The sequence below is a fragment of the Brassica rapa genome, chromosome A07 (assembly GCF_000309985.2).
Source record: "Brassica rapa cultivar Chiifu-401-42 chromosome A07, CAAS_Brap_v3.01, whole genome shotgun sequence".
Lineage (NCBI taxonomy): Eukaryota > Viridiplantae > Streptophyta > Magnoliopsida > Brassicales > Brassicaceae > Brassica > Brassica rapa.
This window is the reverse complement of record NC_024801.2, coordinates 21,407,655-21,424,442: the sequence shown is the minus strand read 5'-3', so window position 1 is coordinate 21,424,442 and position 16,788 is coordinate 21,407,655. Positions and strand designations below refer to the sequence as shown.

At 40.7% G+C, this 16,788-nt stretch overlaps 4 protein-coding genes and 1 long non-coding RNA gene across 5 annotated transcripts; 3 read left to right on the top strand and 2 right to left on the bottom strand.

Moving 5' to 3' along the window:
- Nucleotides 1–32: 32 nt before the first annotated feature.
- Nucleotides 33–4,109, bottom strand: LOC103831450 (anoctamin-like protein At1g73020). The gene is made up of 16 exons (XM_009107335.2): nucleotides 3,700–4,109; nucleotides 3,218–3,579; nucleotides 2,954–3,023; nucleotides 2,719–2,834; nucleotides 2,453–2,579; nucleotides 2,274–2,374; nucleotides 2,093–2,184; nucleotides 1,908–2,012; nucleotides 1,560–1,829; nucleotides 1,345–1,477; nucleotides 1,169–1,282; nucleotides 1,014–1,081; nucleotides 807–937; nucleotides 660–742; nucleotides 477–584; nucleotides 33–389 (listed from the first exon to the last, which is right to left on the bottom strand). The coding sequence occupies exons 2-16, from the start codon at nucleotides 3,386–3,388 to the stop codon at nucleotides 90–92; spliced, it is 1,989 nt and encodes a 662-aa protein (XP_009105583.1). The 5' UTR covers nucleotides 3,389–3,579; nucleotides 3,700–4,109; the 3' UTR covers nucleotides 33–89.
- Nucleotides 4,109–5,493, top strand: LOC103830769 (ESCRT-related protein CHMP1B). The gene is made up of 2 exons (XM_009106585.3): nucleotides 4,109–4,521; nucleotides 4,993–5,493. The coding sequence occupies exons 1-2, from the start codon at nucleotides 4,197–4,199 to the stop codon at nucleotides 5,277–5,279; spliced, it is 612 nt and encodes a 203-aa protein (XP_009104833.2). The 5' UTR covers nucleotides 4,109–4,196; the 3' UTR covers nucleotides 5,280–5,493.
- On the bottom strand, nucleotides 5,394–8,392 carry LOC117126647. The gene is made up of 2 exons (XR_004449346.1): nucleotides 7,437–8,392; nucleotides 5,394–7,189 (listed from the first exon to the last, which is right to left on the bottom strand). It is a non-coding gene; the product is annotated as an uncharacterized LOC117126647 (long non-coding RNA).
- A 719-nt stretch (nucleotides 8,393–9,111) lies between these two features.
- Nucleotides 9,112–13,465, top strand: LOC103830768 (leucine-rich repeat receptor-like protein kinase PEPR1). The gene is made up of 2 exons (XM_009106584.3): nucleotides 9,112–12,341; nucleotides 12,868–13,465. Exons 1-2 carry the CDS (start codon nucleotides 9,335–9,337, stop codon nucleotides 13,233–13,235), a joined length of 3,375 nt encoding a protein of 1,124 aa, XP_009104832.1. The 5' UTR covers nucleotides 9,112–9,334; the 3' UTR covers nucleotides 13,236–13,465.
- Nucleotides 13,466–14,014: 549 nt separating this feature from the next.
- Nucleotides 14,015–16,785, top strand: LOC117126646 (histone-lysine N-methyltransferase, H3 lysine-9 specific SUVH3-like). The gene is made up of 2 exons (XM_033275256.1): nucleotides 14,015–14,251; nucleotides 14,887–16,785. The coding sequence occupies exon 2, from the start codon at nucleotides 14,898–14,900 to the stop codon at nucleotides 16,698–16,700; it is 1,803 nt and encodes a 600-aa protein (XP_033131147.1). The 5' UTR covers nucleotides 14,015–14,251; nucleotides 14,887–14,897; the 3' UTR covers nucleotides 16,701–16,785.
- The last annotated feature ends 3 nt before the right edge of the window (nucleotides 16,786–16,788 follow it).

Here is a 16,788-nt window from a genome sequence, read left to right as displayed (position 1 = left end):
AAAAGGACGCACACAAAAGATCAAACTGTCACATAAAAAAAAACCTTTTCGATGTTCGTTGGTTCTATATATTCAAGTCAAGGTTGCTTCTAGTCTTCTTTCTGTTGTTCTTGTTCAGGTTTTACCATGGAGGCAAATTCACTAGAACTGCTTCTCAAGAGCTGTTTACTGTAAACGTCTTGTGCTTGTGTCACATTCTTCACACGATTGGCTCTAACCCAAGCAGGCTCTTCAGGGACAAGACGAGAGAGTCCAAATTTCAGAAGCAAGAGTACATGTTCCAAGATGAGAATGGCAGCCAGCCCTGGTTCCATCTTCCATTTTCCTTCTTTGTCGTATAAACATACCAAGAGCGCCGAGTTTGTGCATATAGACATTACAACTAAAAACTGAAACACACGAAAAAAAGCACTCAGTGCAGCGAGATCAAAATAGCAGTACATGATAAAGCTCATTTTTCTTGCTGGCCAAGTCACCTGCCATATGTTTAACCAAGCTCCAATGGTTGCAGCAGCACGAGGAGAAGGCCTTTGCATTGTGACCAATAGCTTTAAAGCAGTTGTTCTTATGTCCATTATATTACTCTGTACACCAACTTATATTCAACAGAAAATCCAAAAGCCAAACATGAAATTGGTTGAAAAGATGTTAATTATTACCACTGCAGCAAGGGCAAAAGCAAGAGGGAAGGCACAAGCAAACATCATGATCATTCCAAACTGCAACGCTAGCTTGAGTGAATCTGCACAAGTTCACATTTTAGGCTACATCTTAACATAATCAATCACACTTGATAACTTAAGTACCATCAAATAGCCCATCTTCAAGTTCTACACCAATGCTTGCTGAATATGTAGGCTTGAGGTATTCCTTCTCAACTCTTGAGGCTATTTGTATTTTTCCTGTTGATGGTCCACCTTCACTTCTCTTCTTCTTCCTGGAAAAATAAAAAGTAGTTTTGGTATTTCTCAAGATTCCTGACACTGGGTGCATGAATGAAATAAAGGGTGTACCTAGCTCTAAACTTTCTGTAGCTGTACTTAAGGTAAGACAAAGAACCATCCATAAAGGTCCAGAAAACCTGAAGAAAGTTGAGTCTCAAACATATGTTGGTATAAACATTTTCAAAGTAGAGTATGTAATAAAGCGGCATCCATCTTCTTGTTACCTGGGAGATTATTAACCGTAGGAGCAATACTTGTCGTAGTGTCGTGAAGTTCCGGTGTAACAGAACATGGTAGAAGATACCAATGTAAGTCTGCATAAAATAGAGCCCAAAAACCTGCAATATAGCAATGATTAGAAACAAGGAACGATGAACACAAAAATAACCTTGTCCCTTACTTTGTAAATCAAACTGTTAGCTCGATACTCCACACTCTCGTTGATCTCTCGATTTATCAGCTTTACAGCCACTTTGCCTCCCAACCTCGTGAGGTACTGAATGATTAGAAGGTAGACAGCTGTCAAAACAAACCTGAAACCGTAATAAAGAAATTGTCATGGAAAAAATTGCTAACACAAAGGGCTGGTAAAGAACTAAATGAGTAAGGTCTCACTTTATTATATTGGATGTGATCATCTCGTAAGTATGAGCATACGCTAGCTCAAATGGGAGTTGGAAGCAGATAATGCTTATGATAACAAAAACATCATTACTAAACCTCTTGCGATAAGCAAACCATTCATATCTTTGATATGGTTCCTTCTCTTTGAATTTCTCATTCCCTAGATTCTTTGTAAGCTCCTTTGGAAACGGAAGAGAGCTCCATTCCATTCCGAGAAATCGATATCCTTGACTGGGACCAACTAAACAGTTTATCTGCCATCTAAAAAAAAAAAAAAAACTAGTTGGTAAGAGAATCTAAACTGTTGAATAAGTTAGCATCAGTGTAGGGGAAACCTACCTAGCTAACAAAGCAGCGTTTTTACGTTTCCAGAACTGAAGAAACAAGGCAGCCCAGAGTGTTGTAATGACAAAGAAACTTGGGAGAACAAGATACTGCAATGACCTGAAACAAGGCATGATGGATGAGCCTGCATGTCTAGTATTTTACTTAAAGAGCTTGTAATAGGTGGACTTAGAACTTACCCAAAATTAACCATCTGGACTATAAACCCGAGTAAGGCTGGAAAAAGTAACCACTGTGTATACATTCCCAAGAAGGAAAAGTAGACTCCAATCTGTGATATTTCTATTTAATGAGTTTCTACACAAAAAGCTTTCTGTTACAACATGTATATAGAAAGCTTAGGTTTCTCTGTGTGACTACCTTTGCACCGAAGTAAGAGTAGATCTTATCAATTGGTTGATTTGTGAAGTTCCACCAGTTTAAAGCCCAAGTTCGGAGAAGTTCTTTCCTCTTGAGTTCATCTACAGATAAAATGTCAATTTTAAACCATACTTAAGAGTCTAGACAGCTTGTAACCCAAGGTATATTAAATAGCATACCGTGAAGAGGAAACATTTGTTTGATGACGCCTTCTGATTCCAACTTTCTAACTAATGATTCTTCTGGTGCCCAACAAAGCTCTCTTCCGTCAAGTTTCAGTGTAACGTCGTGTCCATAACAATTTACCTGTATAATATTCAATACCAGTTGATTTGTTCTGTAGTGAATCAGCAACACTGTAAAATGACACACTTGAGCAATTGAAACATGTATAGGAGATACATAATATAAACTATTAACATAGTTGGAGTGTGTCAGAACTTACAATTCCATAAAGAAGGTGTTGGTAGCAACGAAAACGTTCAAACCAGCTGAACAGTGACCCATCAGGTTGCTGAATGAAAGCCTCAGACCCTTGCACCTCAAAGGGTAGATCCATTCCTGAAGATGAGAGATAACCATCAAATATTAAGACAAGAGAAGATCTGTGATGCTGCAACGTAGCAGATGTTCATTTGTCAAATTAAGCTATTAGTACAAGAAACCAGGTAGATATATACCAAGACGAGTAGGTTTACGTATATGAAGCTCTGCTGCTGCACTTTCCAAAGTCTCCAAAGGAGCTGCTACCTGAAAGCAATACTTTAATTCTAGTTATTTAAACGCACGTTACTCTCCTGATAGCAAAAGGTATTCTACCTGTCGAATCCTAGGCACCACTAAGCAAGCTTATTAATCAAAATTTTCGAGACCAGTACTTTTGCATGAAAAGACAAGAGGAAGAACTGAATATAGAGACTTTCACAACTGTAAGAAAGACCGACCTTGAGAAACTCATCTGCGAGACCAACGTCTCTATCGACAACCATCCCTCTCTTCTTTAGTTCAGTCACCAAAACTTCAACACAGTCTTCTTCTTCTTCTTTTCGGGTCCTCTTAGGAAGCACCAATGCAACCTCGTGAACGATTCGCTCCTCTCCATTGTTCGCATTCATTTCGAGATTCCTTGTATTTTGCTTCGTGAACGTCGCTCAGTAGCTGAAGTTTCTACCTTTTTTCTCACTTTTAGCTCTCTACAGCTTCTGGATTATAAAGGAGGATCAGGGTACAACAAAAATATCAAAACTCCACGACAACATCGACTTTATGACACATCTCTAGTTATCCCTCACGATAAGATTGGGGGGTTAAAAGTCACGCCAGGGACAGAGGACAGAGGACCGACACGTGGCAACACGTGACTAGTCTGGATCACTTCTGTGGGGCCAGGATACCTCTGTATAATTCAAAAAAAATAAGATTGGGGGGTTTAGTTCGGCTTCTTGATTCTTACGTCAGCTCCAAGAAACGTTTCTAGAAAAGGGTAAAGACAAAGCTTTGGTTTCCAAATTTGGATTGAGTTTGAAAACAGTTACATGCATGCCAAAAGGAGCTGCTCGTACTGAGTTGGCACGCAGATGATGAGTCATCCATCGGAAGGTGCTTAGTCAGTACTGACACGTGTGCCTCTTTCTTTTTCTCTAATCATGCGCGCGTGTCAGTAACCGCCGTTTATAATCGATACAATGTTAAACCGGGTACTACCGACAATCACGTTTAAATTGAACCGGCTAAGTCCGATCAGATTTAAGAAAACCAAACTTGACGGGGCCCACTTAATTAGATTCCTTCTGCTTTCTTCATCTTCTTGGTCCATAACGCGTTGAGATATTTTTTCCCAAATCCGAAGAAAACTCTAATCCTCTGTTTGTTAATTTTCTCTCAATCGAATTCCAGAGGACGTGTAGAGAAAAATCGATCAACATGGGTAACACAGATAAGCTAATGAACCAAATCTTCGACCTCAAATTCACCTCAAAATCTCTCCAAAGGCAGTCAAGGAAGTGCGAGAAGGAAGAGAAAGCAGAGAAACTCAAGGTGAAGAAGGCGATCGAGAAGGGAAACATGGATGGAGCTCGGATCTACGCCGAGAACGCTATTCGTAAACGCAGCGAGCAGATGAACTACCTCCGCCTCGCTTCTCGCCTCGACGCTGTTGTTGCTCGCTTAGACACACAGGCTAAGATGGCCACCATCACCAAATCCATGACCAACATCGTCAAATCCCTCGAGTCTTCCCTCGCCACAGGTATGTCGATCGTCATTAGGCGCTATTGAATTTTCATGCTGATCGTTAATTAGGGTTTAGGTGATTGTGGGCTTGCATGATTGTTTCTGGGTAGAGAGAAGGGTTTTGTCTTTATGGAAACCCAAGAGGAAAGTAGCATCCTTTTGGTCTCAATTGCGTAGTTTTTGTCTTAAGAGAAAAGTAGCATGAAGGAAGGAGAATGTATATCACGGAGTAGACTTGTCTAAGTAGATTCATTGAGTTGTATTGTATGCAATTTGGGGTTCTGTCTGTTGCAGACAAAATGTGTTTGATTGTAGTGTTGGTTCTGTCTGTTGTTAGGGTTTAGGTGAATGTGGACTTGCAGGATTCTTTGTTGGTTGAAAGAAAGGTTTGTTTAAGAGGAAACTAGCTTGAAGGGAGAAGAATGTATAGCACGAGCGACTAGTAGATTCATTGGGTTCTTATCTGTTCTCTGTTTCTTTTCAACAGGCAATCTACAGAAGATGTCAGAGACTATGGATTCATTTGAGAAGCAGTTTGTGAACATGGAGGTCCAAGCTGAGTTCATGGAGAACGCTATGGCTGGTTCAACATCATTGTCCACTCCTGAAGGCGAAGTCAACAGCCTGATGCAGCAAGTTGCTGATGACTATGGTCTTGAAGTCTCTGTTGGGTTACCTCAGCCTGCTGGTCATGCTATCCCTACTGCGACTGAGGAGAAAGTCGGTGAGGATGATTTGTCCAGGAGGCTTGCGGAGCTCAAGGCCAGAGGATGAGTCAGCGAATCAACAACCATATGCTTTGGGACGAGGTCCTTATGGAAACGTTACAGCTATTATCTGCTAATACTGGCGCATTTGTGTATATTTATCACTTTGAGATATGCTTTGTTTATAACTTTATATAAAAACCTTCTTTTGTGTTTAGCTTTTACCATTGCAATAAGATGATTTCCTTTTGAATTGTGCATTAAAAAGTTTATGTTCGAGTCACATTTTGGCTTCATTGACTAGGATACATCTTATCCGTAGAGTCTTGTGAGCCAGTGAATATTATTTCGAGGCTTGTGGATCATCTTGGTTGATGGAAGTCGAAGGAGTCAATGTAACATGTCCCTTACTTTCTGACAGAGCAAGGCTTGAACTTTATTATAATAGCTACTCTGAGTAAAATCAGCTATTGATTATTACATCTCAGTCCTGATGTTTACATCAGCTAAACACGAACTCGCTATACTCTTGTCACATGAATTAAGCAGAGGAGTCCAATGAATAAATGAACAGACTAACTGTAGAATCAACTACTAGAATGCTACAGGTGGAAAATACAGCAAAAGATTCAGTAAGTCTAATCCAGAAAATGTCATCAAGCTCATCTTGTATCTCATCAAGGCAGCTTGTGGATTCTTCCCGGGAGGGATATTGAAGGTTGATCCTGTGGATCTCTAAAGTAGTTGAATAAAACAATTGGGTTTATCCTATCAGGCCAACCTTAGTAAACCAGTAGACACTAATAATTGGGTTTTATCTTGGAGCTCTGATGAAAACAGAATGTATCTGGAAGCAGCCTCCAGAGAAGCACCTTCCTCAGTAATACCTACTACTTGTATCAGCGAGTTCGCCATTGGAACCGGAGGACCAATGGTGACACCGTTCCTCGGTTTATCCTCCCACATGCGGCTGTTCAAGAGCCACAGGGATACGCCAAGTCGAAAGATAACTTCTTGGACCAATCCCAGTATGAAGCATCAACTGTGGACTACCATTATGTTAAGTTTTTCTAATGTAAACACATGAAACTTGAATGTAATCGTCTTTACCGTCAGCATATTATGGGCTCTTTTTTTTAACGCTGATTTATTATGATCTTACAATTATGATATAGGAAATATTACATAGACGATTCGACAACCGACAATACTACCTGCCTTATGAAGACCTACGCCTAACTGCAGCACCTGAGCCGTCCTATGAAGATCCACGCCTGACCAGATTTACTTGCACCATGTTGAAGATCTCTTGCAAGCCTTTCCTTTGTAGTCTGCATAATTGGTTAATAAACCACTCTCTCCGGGACTTGAAACCTGGATTTCCTGTAATGTGCAATAAACTGCATAGTCTGGGATTCGAACCCCAGACCTGGGTGTAGAAGCCTTTAAACCTTAACCAATAGGCTACGGTGCTTCCACGATTATGGGCTCTATGCATCATCTTCATGCCCAAAATCTTTTTTAGATAATTAGAGAGTTTAGTGTAACAATTCTTAAAGCCCATTCATGTTTAAATTAATAAATAAATAATATTTACTTATTACTTAAGCAACTTGATCCGCTGTAGCACAATGGTTAATTTCAATGCTCAAGCGGGCAGTCCTTCGTTCTTTGAACGAGCAAACAGGGGCTGTTCGCATCCTTGAAATCCGGGTTCGATTCCCGGCAGCGGAATTTTTTACTGTTTAATTTTCCATTGACTTTATATGGAACACACAATTTTTGTTAGTCCTTTTGTCATCGATTTTATTTTATGGACCAAACGAATTTTTTTTCAAAGAATTTGTAAAGAATGATAAATTTATTGTATGGACGAAGCAATTTTTTCTATAACATTGCTTTTTGTTAATTGACTTTGCAGAAGAAAAAAAAAGGTGAAAACAGCTAAAATTAAAACTAACTGAAAACCATGTTGCTCTCGTTACTCAAGTACTCCCATCTTTTGCATATTCCAAATTGAATATAATGTCGCCTGAAACACATATCTGAGTAGAAACTTTTGAAGTTTGTTCCTCTGTTGGTCTTTAATTAGGATAATAATGATCCCATCCCAGTCACTTGTATATTTGAGTAGATAGATAGCAGCTTACTGGTTAGATTATTCCTCTGAGAAAGCGCAGATATAGCAAGCCAGGTGATTTGGGTTTCTATCAGCTCAGGATACAACTTGCAGTTGATCTCATTCCCTGTGTTTCAATGAGCGATCATCTCGTCTGTTTCTGATTCTAGTCCATGCCGTGAAAGAGTGCCTGGGACTGGGATGTTGTACGGAAACCAAGTTCCTTCGTACCTGCCTTGGAAAGTTGAGGAGAATATAGAGAGTAGAGAGCTTGCATTGTTAAAATATCTATCTCCTTCGTTTCTTTCATTGATTAGTTACCCTTCTTTATTTGTTCCTTCTTACATATATACATCAATGACGCTTTAGGTTTTTCCAGACATGGAGACTTTTAACCCAACCTCTAACAAAAATGTAACAAGCTCTGTTTGAAATTATGGATGCAAACAGACGAAGGAAGAGCTGTAACAGGTTCTAGGCCTACAAGAAGAGAAAGGAAGCTCACTTGAGTTCCGGCGCAGGGAGGGCTACAAGGTTTTTCGCACATTGGTCTATAATGTGTGTTCGTGTGTTTCTTGCATGTGAACAGAGCAGCTTAAAGTGGTCTGAAACTGATAATGTCGCAGAAAGCAACTTGGTGGGGATAAGATGTGGAACTTGACTTGTCATTTAGTTGGCGTGACTTAATAGTGGCCAAGTCATGGATTCACACTTTGTTTGTAAGTTTCTCAAGTCTCTCAAGATTGAGATATGTACAATTGTATATGCAACACTGTTAAAGAGTTTGAGAAAATGTTTTATGAGAGTGATAAATGATAGTTTGGAAATGTTTTTATATTTCTAAGTTCGTTGTTCGTTGATAAAGTTCGTTGAACGCATGGAATCAAGTTCGTTGAACACATGGGTTTCTAGTCTTTACCTTTAAAGTTCCATAGGTTTGAGATTCTATTTTCTATGAAGCTTGTTTCATGCTAACTTTTCCAAACTATAAGGTAATTGTAATAGTTTACGTTTTTAAAATTGAAAGCTTTTAGTCGTGTTGAATAGTAAGATTGTTCTGCTCAAGTTGACGTTTTGAATGATCTTATCAGTTATAAGAAATTGAATATTAGTGTTATACACGTGATATATCATATTAAAAGCCAACGTTTGGATGTTCTTACCAGTTTAACAAATCGTAATCTAAAATTAAAGTTGACATATTATATTGTTATATATACAATCAGAGTCTTAACTTTAGTAGTCAAAATTTTCTGCTCAAACTAACGTTTGGATGTTGTGTTATCAGTTTAAACAAATCGTAATCTAAAGTTAAAAGTTAACATATTATAGTGTTGTTATACAATCAGAATATTAACTTTAGTAATCAAATTGTTCTGCTCAAACTAACGTTTAGATATTCTATACAAATCGAAAATTATAGTGCGTATACAGGTCATATATCACATTTTAATAGTCAGATAGTGCACGATGATATTGTCTACAAACAATGAATTTAATATACTAAACTGAATAATTGACCCAAACCTACCCTACCCACAGCTCCATCAAGTGACCATCCACCAAAACAAAACTGCAAACGGACAAAAGGAATCCCAATTAATTAACCAAACAAGTGTTGTCTGATTACGTTTCTTGCTGTTAACGGTTTCATACTTTCTTTGGCCTACATCTACAAGAACAAAAACGACGACATTTTAGTATATTCAAATTATTCACGTTTCTCAAAGTGAGAATCGAATAAACAAAGAAGACCACCTTTTTAAAGCACGTGTGTCTGAAAACAGAAATAAAGAAGACCGAACCAGAAACGGCGTGGGGTTCAAACAGAAAACGCGTTGAACGTTTTCAGGTTCACAATCGTTTGTACAATACCGACCAAACATCAAATTGATAATCAGTTATACATTCTCTCTCCTTTTCTCTCTCTCTCCTTCGCTTCAAATATTTCAATCTTGATTTTAGCCTCTCTTCTGCATGATTCTTGATTCTTGAATCTGGAGATGAAGAAGAATCTTGGATCATTCGAAAGCCTTTTCCTTTTCATTCTCTTTGTCTCCACCACCCACATAGTTTCTGTCTCTTGTCTGAACTCAGAAGGGCTAACTCTACTCTCACTCCTCAAACATCTAGAGAATGTACCAAAAGAAGTAACTTCCACATGGAAGAAGCTAAACTCATCTCCCGAAGCCACTCCGTGTAACTGGTTCGGCATCACTTGCGACGACTCCAACAACGTCTCCTCTCTCAACTTCACCCGTTCCAACGTCTCAGGCCAGTTATCCCCCGAGATCGGCGACCTCAGAAGCTTACAGATTCTAGATCTGAGCACCAACAGCTTCTCCGGAACCATACCTTCCACTTTAGGAAACTGTACCAAACTCGTCTACCTAGATTTGTCTGAAAACGAGTTCACCGGTGAGATCCCTTACACTCTCGGTAACTTAAAGAGCGTAACCGATCTCTATCTTTACGAAAACTACCTCACCGGTGAGTTACCTGAGTCCTTGTTCCTCATCCCGGTGCTGCAGACTCTTCACGTTGACTACAACAATCTAACCGGTTCGATCCCCGAGAGTATCGGTGAAGCTAAGGAGCTTCTTGAGCTGAGTTTGTTTGAGAATGAGTTCTCTGGTAACATCCCTGAGTCTATCGGGAACTGTAGTAAGCTTGAGATTCTGTATCTGCACAAGAACAAGCTGGTTGGTTCTTTACCTGAAACTCTCAACATGCTGGAGAATCTCACTGACTTGTTCGTTGGTAACAACAGCTTAACCGGACCGGTTCGTTTCGGTTCAGCAAACTGCAAGAACTTGCTGACTTTTGAGTTGTCTTACAACGAATTCGAAGGTGGTGTTCCTCCTGAGTTAGGGAACTGTAGTAGCCTTGACGCTCTGGTGATTGTGAGTGGTAACTTGTCAGGCACGATCCCTTCCTCGTTAGGTATGTTGAAGAAGCTCACTGTTATTAACCTCTCAGAGAATCGTCTCTCCGGGAGTCTCCCTCCAGAGATTGGTAACTGCACTAGCTTAAAGATGTTAAAGCTCAACAACAACCAGCTTGGAGGAGAGATACCGAGTTCGTTAGGGAAGCTCAAGAAGCTTGACAGTCTTGAGCTTTTCGAGAACCGGTTCTCCGGTGAGATACCTATAGAGGTGTGGAAGATTCCGAGTCTTGCTCAGCTCCTGGTGTATCAAAACAACCTCACAGGTGAACTGCCTCTGGAGATGACAGAGTTAAAGCATCTAAAGAAAGTTACTCTCTTCAACAACGGCTTCTACGGAGAGATACCATCTGCTTTAGGTGTGCATAGCAGCTTAGAAGAGATTGATTTTATAAGCAACAAACTCACTGGCGAGATACCGCAGAATCTATGCCATGGGAAGAAGCTGACAGTGCTTAACTTGGGCTCTAACCAGCTCCACGGGAAGATACCGACGTCTATCGGTCACTGCAAGAGCATCGAGAGGTTCATCCTCAGAGAGAACAACCTCTCAGGCCCTCTCCCTGAGTTTTCTCAGGATCATAGCATCTCGTTTCTTGATTTTAATACAAACAGCTTCGAAGGACCGATCCCTAGAAGCTTTGGGAGCTCTAGGAACCTCTCTAGCATCAACCTGTCTAGAAACAAACTCAGTGGACAGATACCTCCAGAGCTTGGGAGCTTGGTGAGACTCGGTTACTTGAATCTTTCTAATAATCTTCTTGAAGGCTCTCTTCCTTCTCAGCTCTCTAACTGTGTTAACCTTGAGCGTTTTGACGTTGGGTTCAACAAGTTAAACGGTACCGTTCCTTCGAGCTACAGCGCGTGGAAAGGCTTGGCTACTTTGATCCTCACTGAGAACCGGTTTACAGGAGGTATACCGTCCTTCTTGCCTGAGCTTGTGAAGCTCTCGGATCTTCAGATGGGTAGAAACGCTTTTGGCGGGGAGATTCCTTCGTCTATTGGTTCGTTACAGCAACTGATCTACGGTTTGGATTTGAGTGGAAACGGATTAACAGGTGAGCTTCCGGATAAGTTGAAGGATCTCATCAGACTAACAAGAGTCAACGTATCCAACAACAAGCTGACAGGCTCTCTGTCTGTTCTTGGGAACCTTACCTCGTTGCTACACGCTGATGTCTCTAACAACCAGTTCATTGGTGCAATACCTGAGAAGTTAAAGAATCAGTCGATATCTGATCCGGCGTCGTTTTTAGGAAACCCTGGCCTCTGCATTCCTCGTTCCTTCCCTATTAGCAACAATAGCGAGTTGAGTTACTGTGAAGATCAATCAAGAAACGGCAAAAGCGGTCTCAGCACGTGGAAGATCGTGCTTATATCAGTCTTGTCTTCTTTATTCGTGTTGGTTTTGGTTCTTGCTATTGTCTTCATCTGCCTACGCCGTCGTGGTGGTGGTCACGAAGAAAGACCAAAGAAAGATGCTATTGTCTTCACCGAGGAAGAAGGTCCGTCTTTGCTTCTCAGCAAAGTTCTTGCAGCAACTGACAACCTAAACGAAAAACATATTATAGGAAGAGGAGCTCACGGCATTGTCTACAGAGCTTCTTTAGGCTCGGGAGAGGTCTACGCGGTGAAGAGACTCATCTTCGCGTCTCACATCCGAGCCAACCAGAGCATGATGAGGGAGATCGAGACGATAGGGAAAGTCAGACACAGGAACCTGATCAAGTTAGAAGGGTTTTGGTTGAGGAAAGAAGACGGGTTGATGCTCTATAGATACATGCCTAGAGGAAGCTTGTACGATGTTCTTCACGGTGTTAGCCCTAAAGAAGACGTGCTAGAGTGGTCTGCACGGTACAATATAGCGCTTGGGGTCGCTCATGGACTGGCTTATCTGCACTATGACTGTCATCCTCCGATTGTTCACCGTGATATTAAGCCGGAGAACATACTCATGGACTCGGACTTGGAGCCTCACATTGGTGACTTCGGTTTGGCGAGGCTTCTTGATGGCTCAACGGTCTCAACTGCCACTGTTACAGGCACCACCGGGTACATCGCTCCAGGTAAATATTAGACTTAGTATAGTTTGGTTTAGAGAGTTTAACCGGTTTATAATTTGTTAGGGATTGGTTTGTTGTGAATATATTATATGTTTCTTGTTTGTCACGCATAAGACTGCACTATACATATTATAAAACCGGTAACAAACTCGGTTAAATTCTATACCAAACTACACCAAGTCTAATATGTATTGTGTAGTTTAGAAATAAGAAACAGAAACCAAGCCTAACAGATCATAAACCGGTAACTAACTCGGTTAAAATATATACCAAACCAGACTATACCAAATCCTAACAGATTAGACTTGGTATAATTTGGTTTAGAGTTTAACCGGTTTATAATCTGTTAAGGGCTTGGTTTGGTGTAAAGATATCGTCTGTTTCTTGTTTGTCACGCGTGAAACTGCATTAGACATATTAGACTTGGTATAGTTTGGTTTAGAATTTAACCAGTTTATAATCTGTTAGAGCTTGGTTTGTTGTGAATCATATTCTCTGTTTCTTGTGTCTCACGCATGAAACTGTGCAGAAAACGCTTTCAAGACGGTGAGGGGAAGAGAATCAGACGTTTACAGTTACGGAGTTGTGTTGCTAGAGCTGGTTACTAGGAAGAGAGCGGTGGACAAGTCCTTCCCGGACAGTACTGATATAGTAAGCTGGGTGAGATCTATGTTGAGCAAGAGCAGCGTGGACGACATGGTGTCAACAATTGTTGATCCTATTCTCGTGGACGAGCTTCTTAATTCGGATATTAGGGAACAGATAGTTGAGGTGACTGAGTTGGCACTGAGTTGTACGGAGAGAGATCCAGCGAGGAGACCGACGATGAGAGAGGTGGTGAAAGTTTTGTGCGATGCGCAAGGTCTTGTAAGATGCTCCTCTGGTTCAGTTCGCTAATCTTTACAAAGGAAGGGGATGATGTTATTAGTAACTAGCAAGTGTGAATGTTTTTGGTTAACTAGAAGTAATGTAACTCGGCCTATAATGGGCCTAACTAAAGTCCAACTATGAAGGCCCTTTATTTTAGACCATGTTCGTAAAATCGACTCCTCAATTAAAATACCAAATCTAAGAAATGTTGTTTATATTTGAGTTCAACAATTGGAATGTTGTTTATATTCGAGTTCTTTACATTTCTATGTCAGTTTGGTAGTGATTGTAGATATTAAGATGAAGTTCATTTATTTTTTGAAATATTGTTGCTCCAAATAAAGTTTCTTTACAATTCCTTTGTGGATTCATGTTTATGGGGTTTGTTGATTTTATAAAGAGAAGCCAAAGAAGAGTGTGCGTGACAAGTAGGTCTGAAAGTGCTAAACCCATATTGTTATTTACTTTTCCCGGATTGGCAATAAATGGACATCCGTTTTAAGACAAAACAAAGTGAATATGTTACTAGTACATGAGACTCTTATTACATCATCAAATCCAGATTCGATTTATCCGAATTTGTTAACTTTTTAAAAGTGAATACTCTTGAAATTACTACTCAAATATTTCTTTGGAAGAAAAAAAAAGAACATTTTAATTTTTTTTTTGGATTCTTGTGCTTAATCTTGCATTGGTAAATAGTTGGATAGAAAATTTAATAATAAAAAAAAAAAGAAAAGAAATGGCGACAATAACAACACGAAGAACGAAAGGTTTGTGTGTTTCAAGGCCCTGAAGTGTTTTGGACGATACAGATGACGCAAATGAGAATCTAACGGATTGAATTCTCTGTAAGACTAACGTCTCCTGCTTTATTTCATCTGAGCATTTGTCTGAAAAATACAATAAAGAAAGACATCTCTTTCACTCTCTCTCTCTCTCTCTCTCTCTCTCTCTCTATCTATCGTCAAAACTCGTCTCTGTTATCTCTCTCTCTCGCCTAATTTCAGGGAGCCCAAATTCAAATTTCTCATCTTCGTGAGGTTGGTGGTTTAAAATCTAGTGTCGTGTTTCTTCTTTCCATTTTGTAAGTTGAAATCTTGAGTATGAATTAAATGAATGTTTCACTGTTGATAAAGTTTTCAATTTTTTTTTCCGCTGGTGAATCTGAAATTAGTATGTTTTGGTGTTCGATTAAGGGTTGGTGTAGCTACGCCATGCTCCTTTATGCCCTTTACGGATCTTGATGGGCAAAAAGCAAGCTTTTTTTTTTATGTCCTAGGGCACAATGGTGTTGTTGTTTGGAATTGTACATTTTAGGTTTTATGGAAATGCCCTTTACATTTTCATCTTGGGGGGGGGGGGGGGGGGGGGGGGGGTCTACAAAATATAGCAAAGTTTGCATTTTTTTTGGGTTTTCGATTCTTCTAGGGACTTTTATTGAACCTAAGGTTGCTCTTAAATGGATTCTTTTGCATTTCCTTATAACTTTTTTTTTTCTGCTTTTAGTACTGCAAAGAGTATATATAACCCACAAGGTCACTGCAAGGTGTTGTTCTAGAGGGGCTATGCAGTAAAATGCTGTGATATTTATTTCATCATACTTTATTCATATGCTAATAATAATCTAAGCTTTGTCAATGCTCTTTAACCCAAATGTTGGTCTCATTTTTGACAGGAGTTTTAGCAATGGAAGGAGTTCCAAATCCTAACCATTATGACAAGTCTATAGTGCTAGATGTTAAACCACTGAGAAGTCTAAAACCTGTTTTTCCAAATGGCAATCAAGGTCCACCCTTTGTTGGAGTTCCACCTTTTGGCCCTTCTTCTACAGGCTACTCACCTTTCTTCCCATTTGGATCACAACCACCTACACAAGACACTCCAGATCTCAACCAGACTCAGTACACACCTCCTCCATCGTTTGTTCCACCTCTTCAATCATACAGATCTCCCACTACCACTGCATCAAACGGCCCTAGCAGCTCAACCGGAGCTAAAAGAGGTCGTCCTAAGGGAAGCGGCAACGCCAAGAAAAAAGACAAGACAGTCCCCCAAGAGCCTACTTTGGATGTTCAGGTTGTGAAGCGTTTCAGTGGAGTTTTCGACAGCGGGATCAGTGCAGCAGAGCGAGAAGACGGCAATGTGGACTTAGTAAGCACCGTGCTGATGCGTTTTGATGCTGTTAGGAGGCGTCTCAGTCAAGTGGAGTACGCAAAGGCCGCGACCGCTAAAGCAGCAGGCTCTTTGATGAGCAACGGGGTGAGGACAAACATGAAAAAGAGAGTTGGAACGGTTCCAGGAATCGAAGTTGGAGATATCTTCTTTTCACGGATAGAGATGTGCTTAGTGGGTCTCCACATGCAGACAATGGCCGGCATTGACTACATAACGAGCAAAGCAGCAGGTGCAGATGAGGAGCCTCTAGCTACCAGCATTGTTTCAGCCGGACGCTATGACGGCGAGGCCCAGGATCCTGAGTCTTTAATCTACAGCGGACAAGGAGGGAATGCAGACAAGAACAAACAAGCGTCTGATCAGAAGCTTGAGAGAGGGAATCTTGCGTTAGAGAGAAGCTTGAGGAAAGGGAATGGAGTTAGAGTTATCAGAGGAGAAGAGGATCCAGCTAGTAAAACGGGGAAGATCTATATTTACGATGGGCTTTATACAATCTCGGAGTCATGGGTGGAGAAAGGCAAGTCTGGCTGCAACACGTTTAAGTATAGATTGGTGAGAGTGCCAGGTCAGCCACCTGCTTTTGGGTTCTGGAAAGCTGTTCATAAGTGGAAAGAAGGTTTGATGACTCCAAGAAGAGGACTTATACTTCCGGATATCACTTCAGGTGTTGAGAGCAAACCTGTTTCCCTTGTGAATGACTTTGATGATGAGAAGGGGCCTTCTTATTTTACTTACATCTCCACTCTCAAACACTCTGAAGCCTTTAGAATAACCCAGCAGAACACAGCAACTGGTTGCTCCTGCCGTGGCTCGTGTGCGCCGGGAGATCTAAACTGCTCTTGCATCAGAATGAACGGTGGCGATCTTCCTTACCTTAACGGCGTTATGCTTGTTTCCAGGAGGCCAATGGTATATGAATGTGGTTCAACCTGTCCGTGTAACGCCGGTTGCAAAAACAAAGTGATTCAGACAGGACTTAAGTTCCGGATGGAGGTGTTTAAGACGGCGAACCGTGGTTGGGGTTTACGGTCGTGGGATCCCATTCGTGCTGGTTCTTTCATATGTGAATATGCTGGTGAGGTCAAAGACCAAGAAACACTTAGAATGGACCAAGAAGAGGATGAGTATGTCTTTGACACATCGCGTGTTTATAACTCGTTTAAATGGAACTATGAGCCTGCGTTAGTAGATGAGGATCCTTCAGATGAACTCTCTGAGGAGTTTAATCTCCCAGCACCGCTCCTGATCAGTGCTAAGAGTTTTGGAAATGTAGCTCGGTTCATGAACCATAGCTGCTCGGTCTACAAAATATAGCAAAGTTTGCATTTTTTTGGGTTTTCGATTCTTCTAGGGACTTTTATTGAACCTAAGGTTGCTCTTAAATGGATTCTTTTGCATTTCC

Bases quoted from the DNA above. Each gene is read 5' to 3' on its own strand.
- LOC103830769 (XM_009106585.3), top strand. From the start codon at position 4,197: ATGGGTAACACAGATAAGCTAATGAACCAAATCTTCGACCTCAAATTC. The intron at 4,522-4,992 runs GTATGTCGATCG...TCTTTTCAACAG, and splicing joins CGAGTCTTCCCTCGCCACAG to GCAATCTACAGAAGATGTCA.
- LOC103831450 (XM_009107335.2), bottom strand. From the start codon at position 3,388: ATGAATGCGAACAATGGAGAGGAGCGAATCGTTCACGAGGTTGCATTG. The intron at 2,580-2,718 runs GTAAGTTCTGAC...AATATTATACAG, and splicing joins AACACCTTCTTTATGGAATT to GTAAATTGTTATGGACACGA. The intron at 1,082-1,168 runs GTAACAAGAAGA...AACTTTCTTCAG, and splicing joins TACGGTTAATAATCTCCCAG to GTTTTCTGGACCTTTATGGA.
- LOC103830768 (XM_009106584.3), top strand. From the start codon at position 9,335: ATGAAGAAGAATCTTGGATCATTCGAAAGCCTTTTCCTTTTCATTCTC. The intron at 12,342-12,867 runs GTAAATATTAGA...GAAACTGTGCAG, and splicing joins CACCGGGTACATCGCTCCAG to AAAACGCTTTCAAGACGGTG.
- LOC117126646 (XM_033275256.1), top strand. From the start codon at position 14,898: ATGGAAGGAGTTCCAAATCCTAACCATTATGACAAGTCTATAGTGCTA.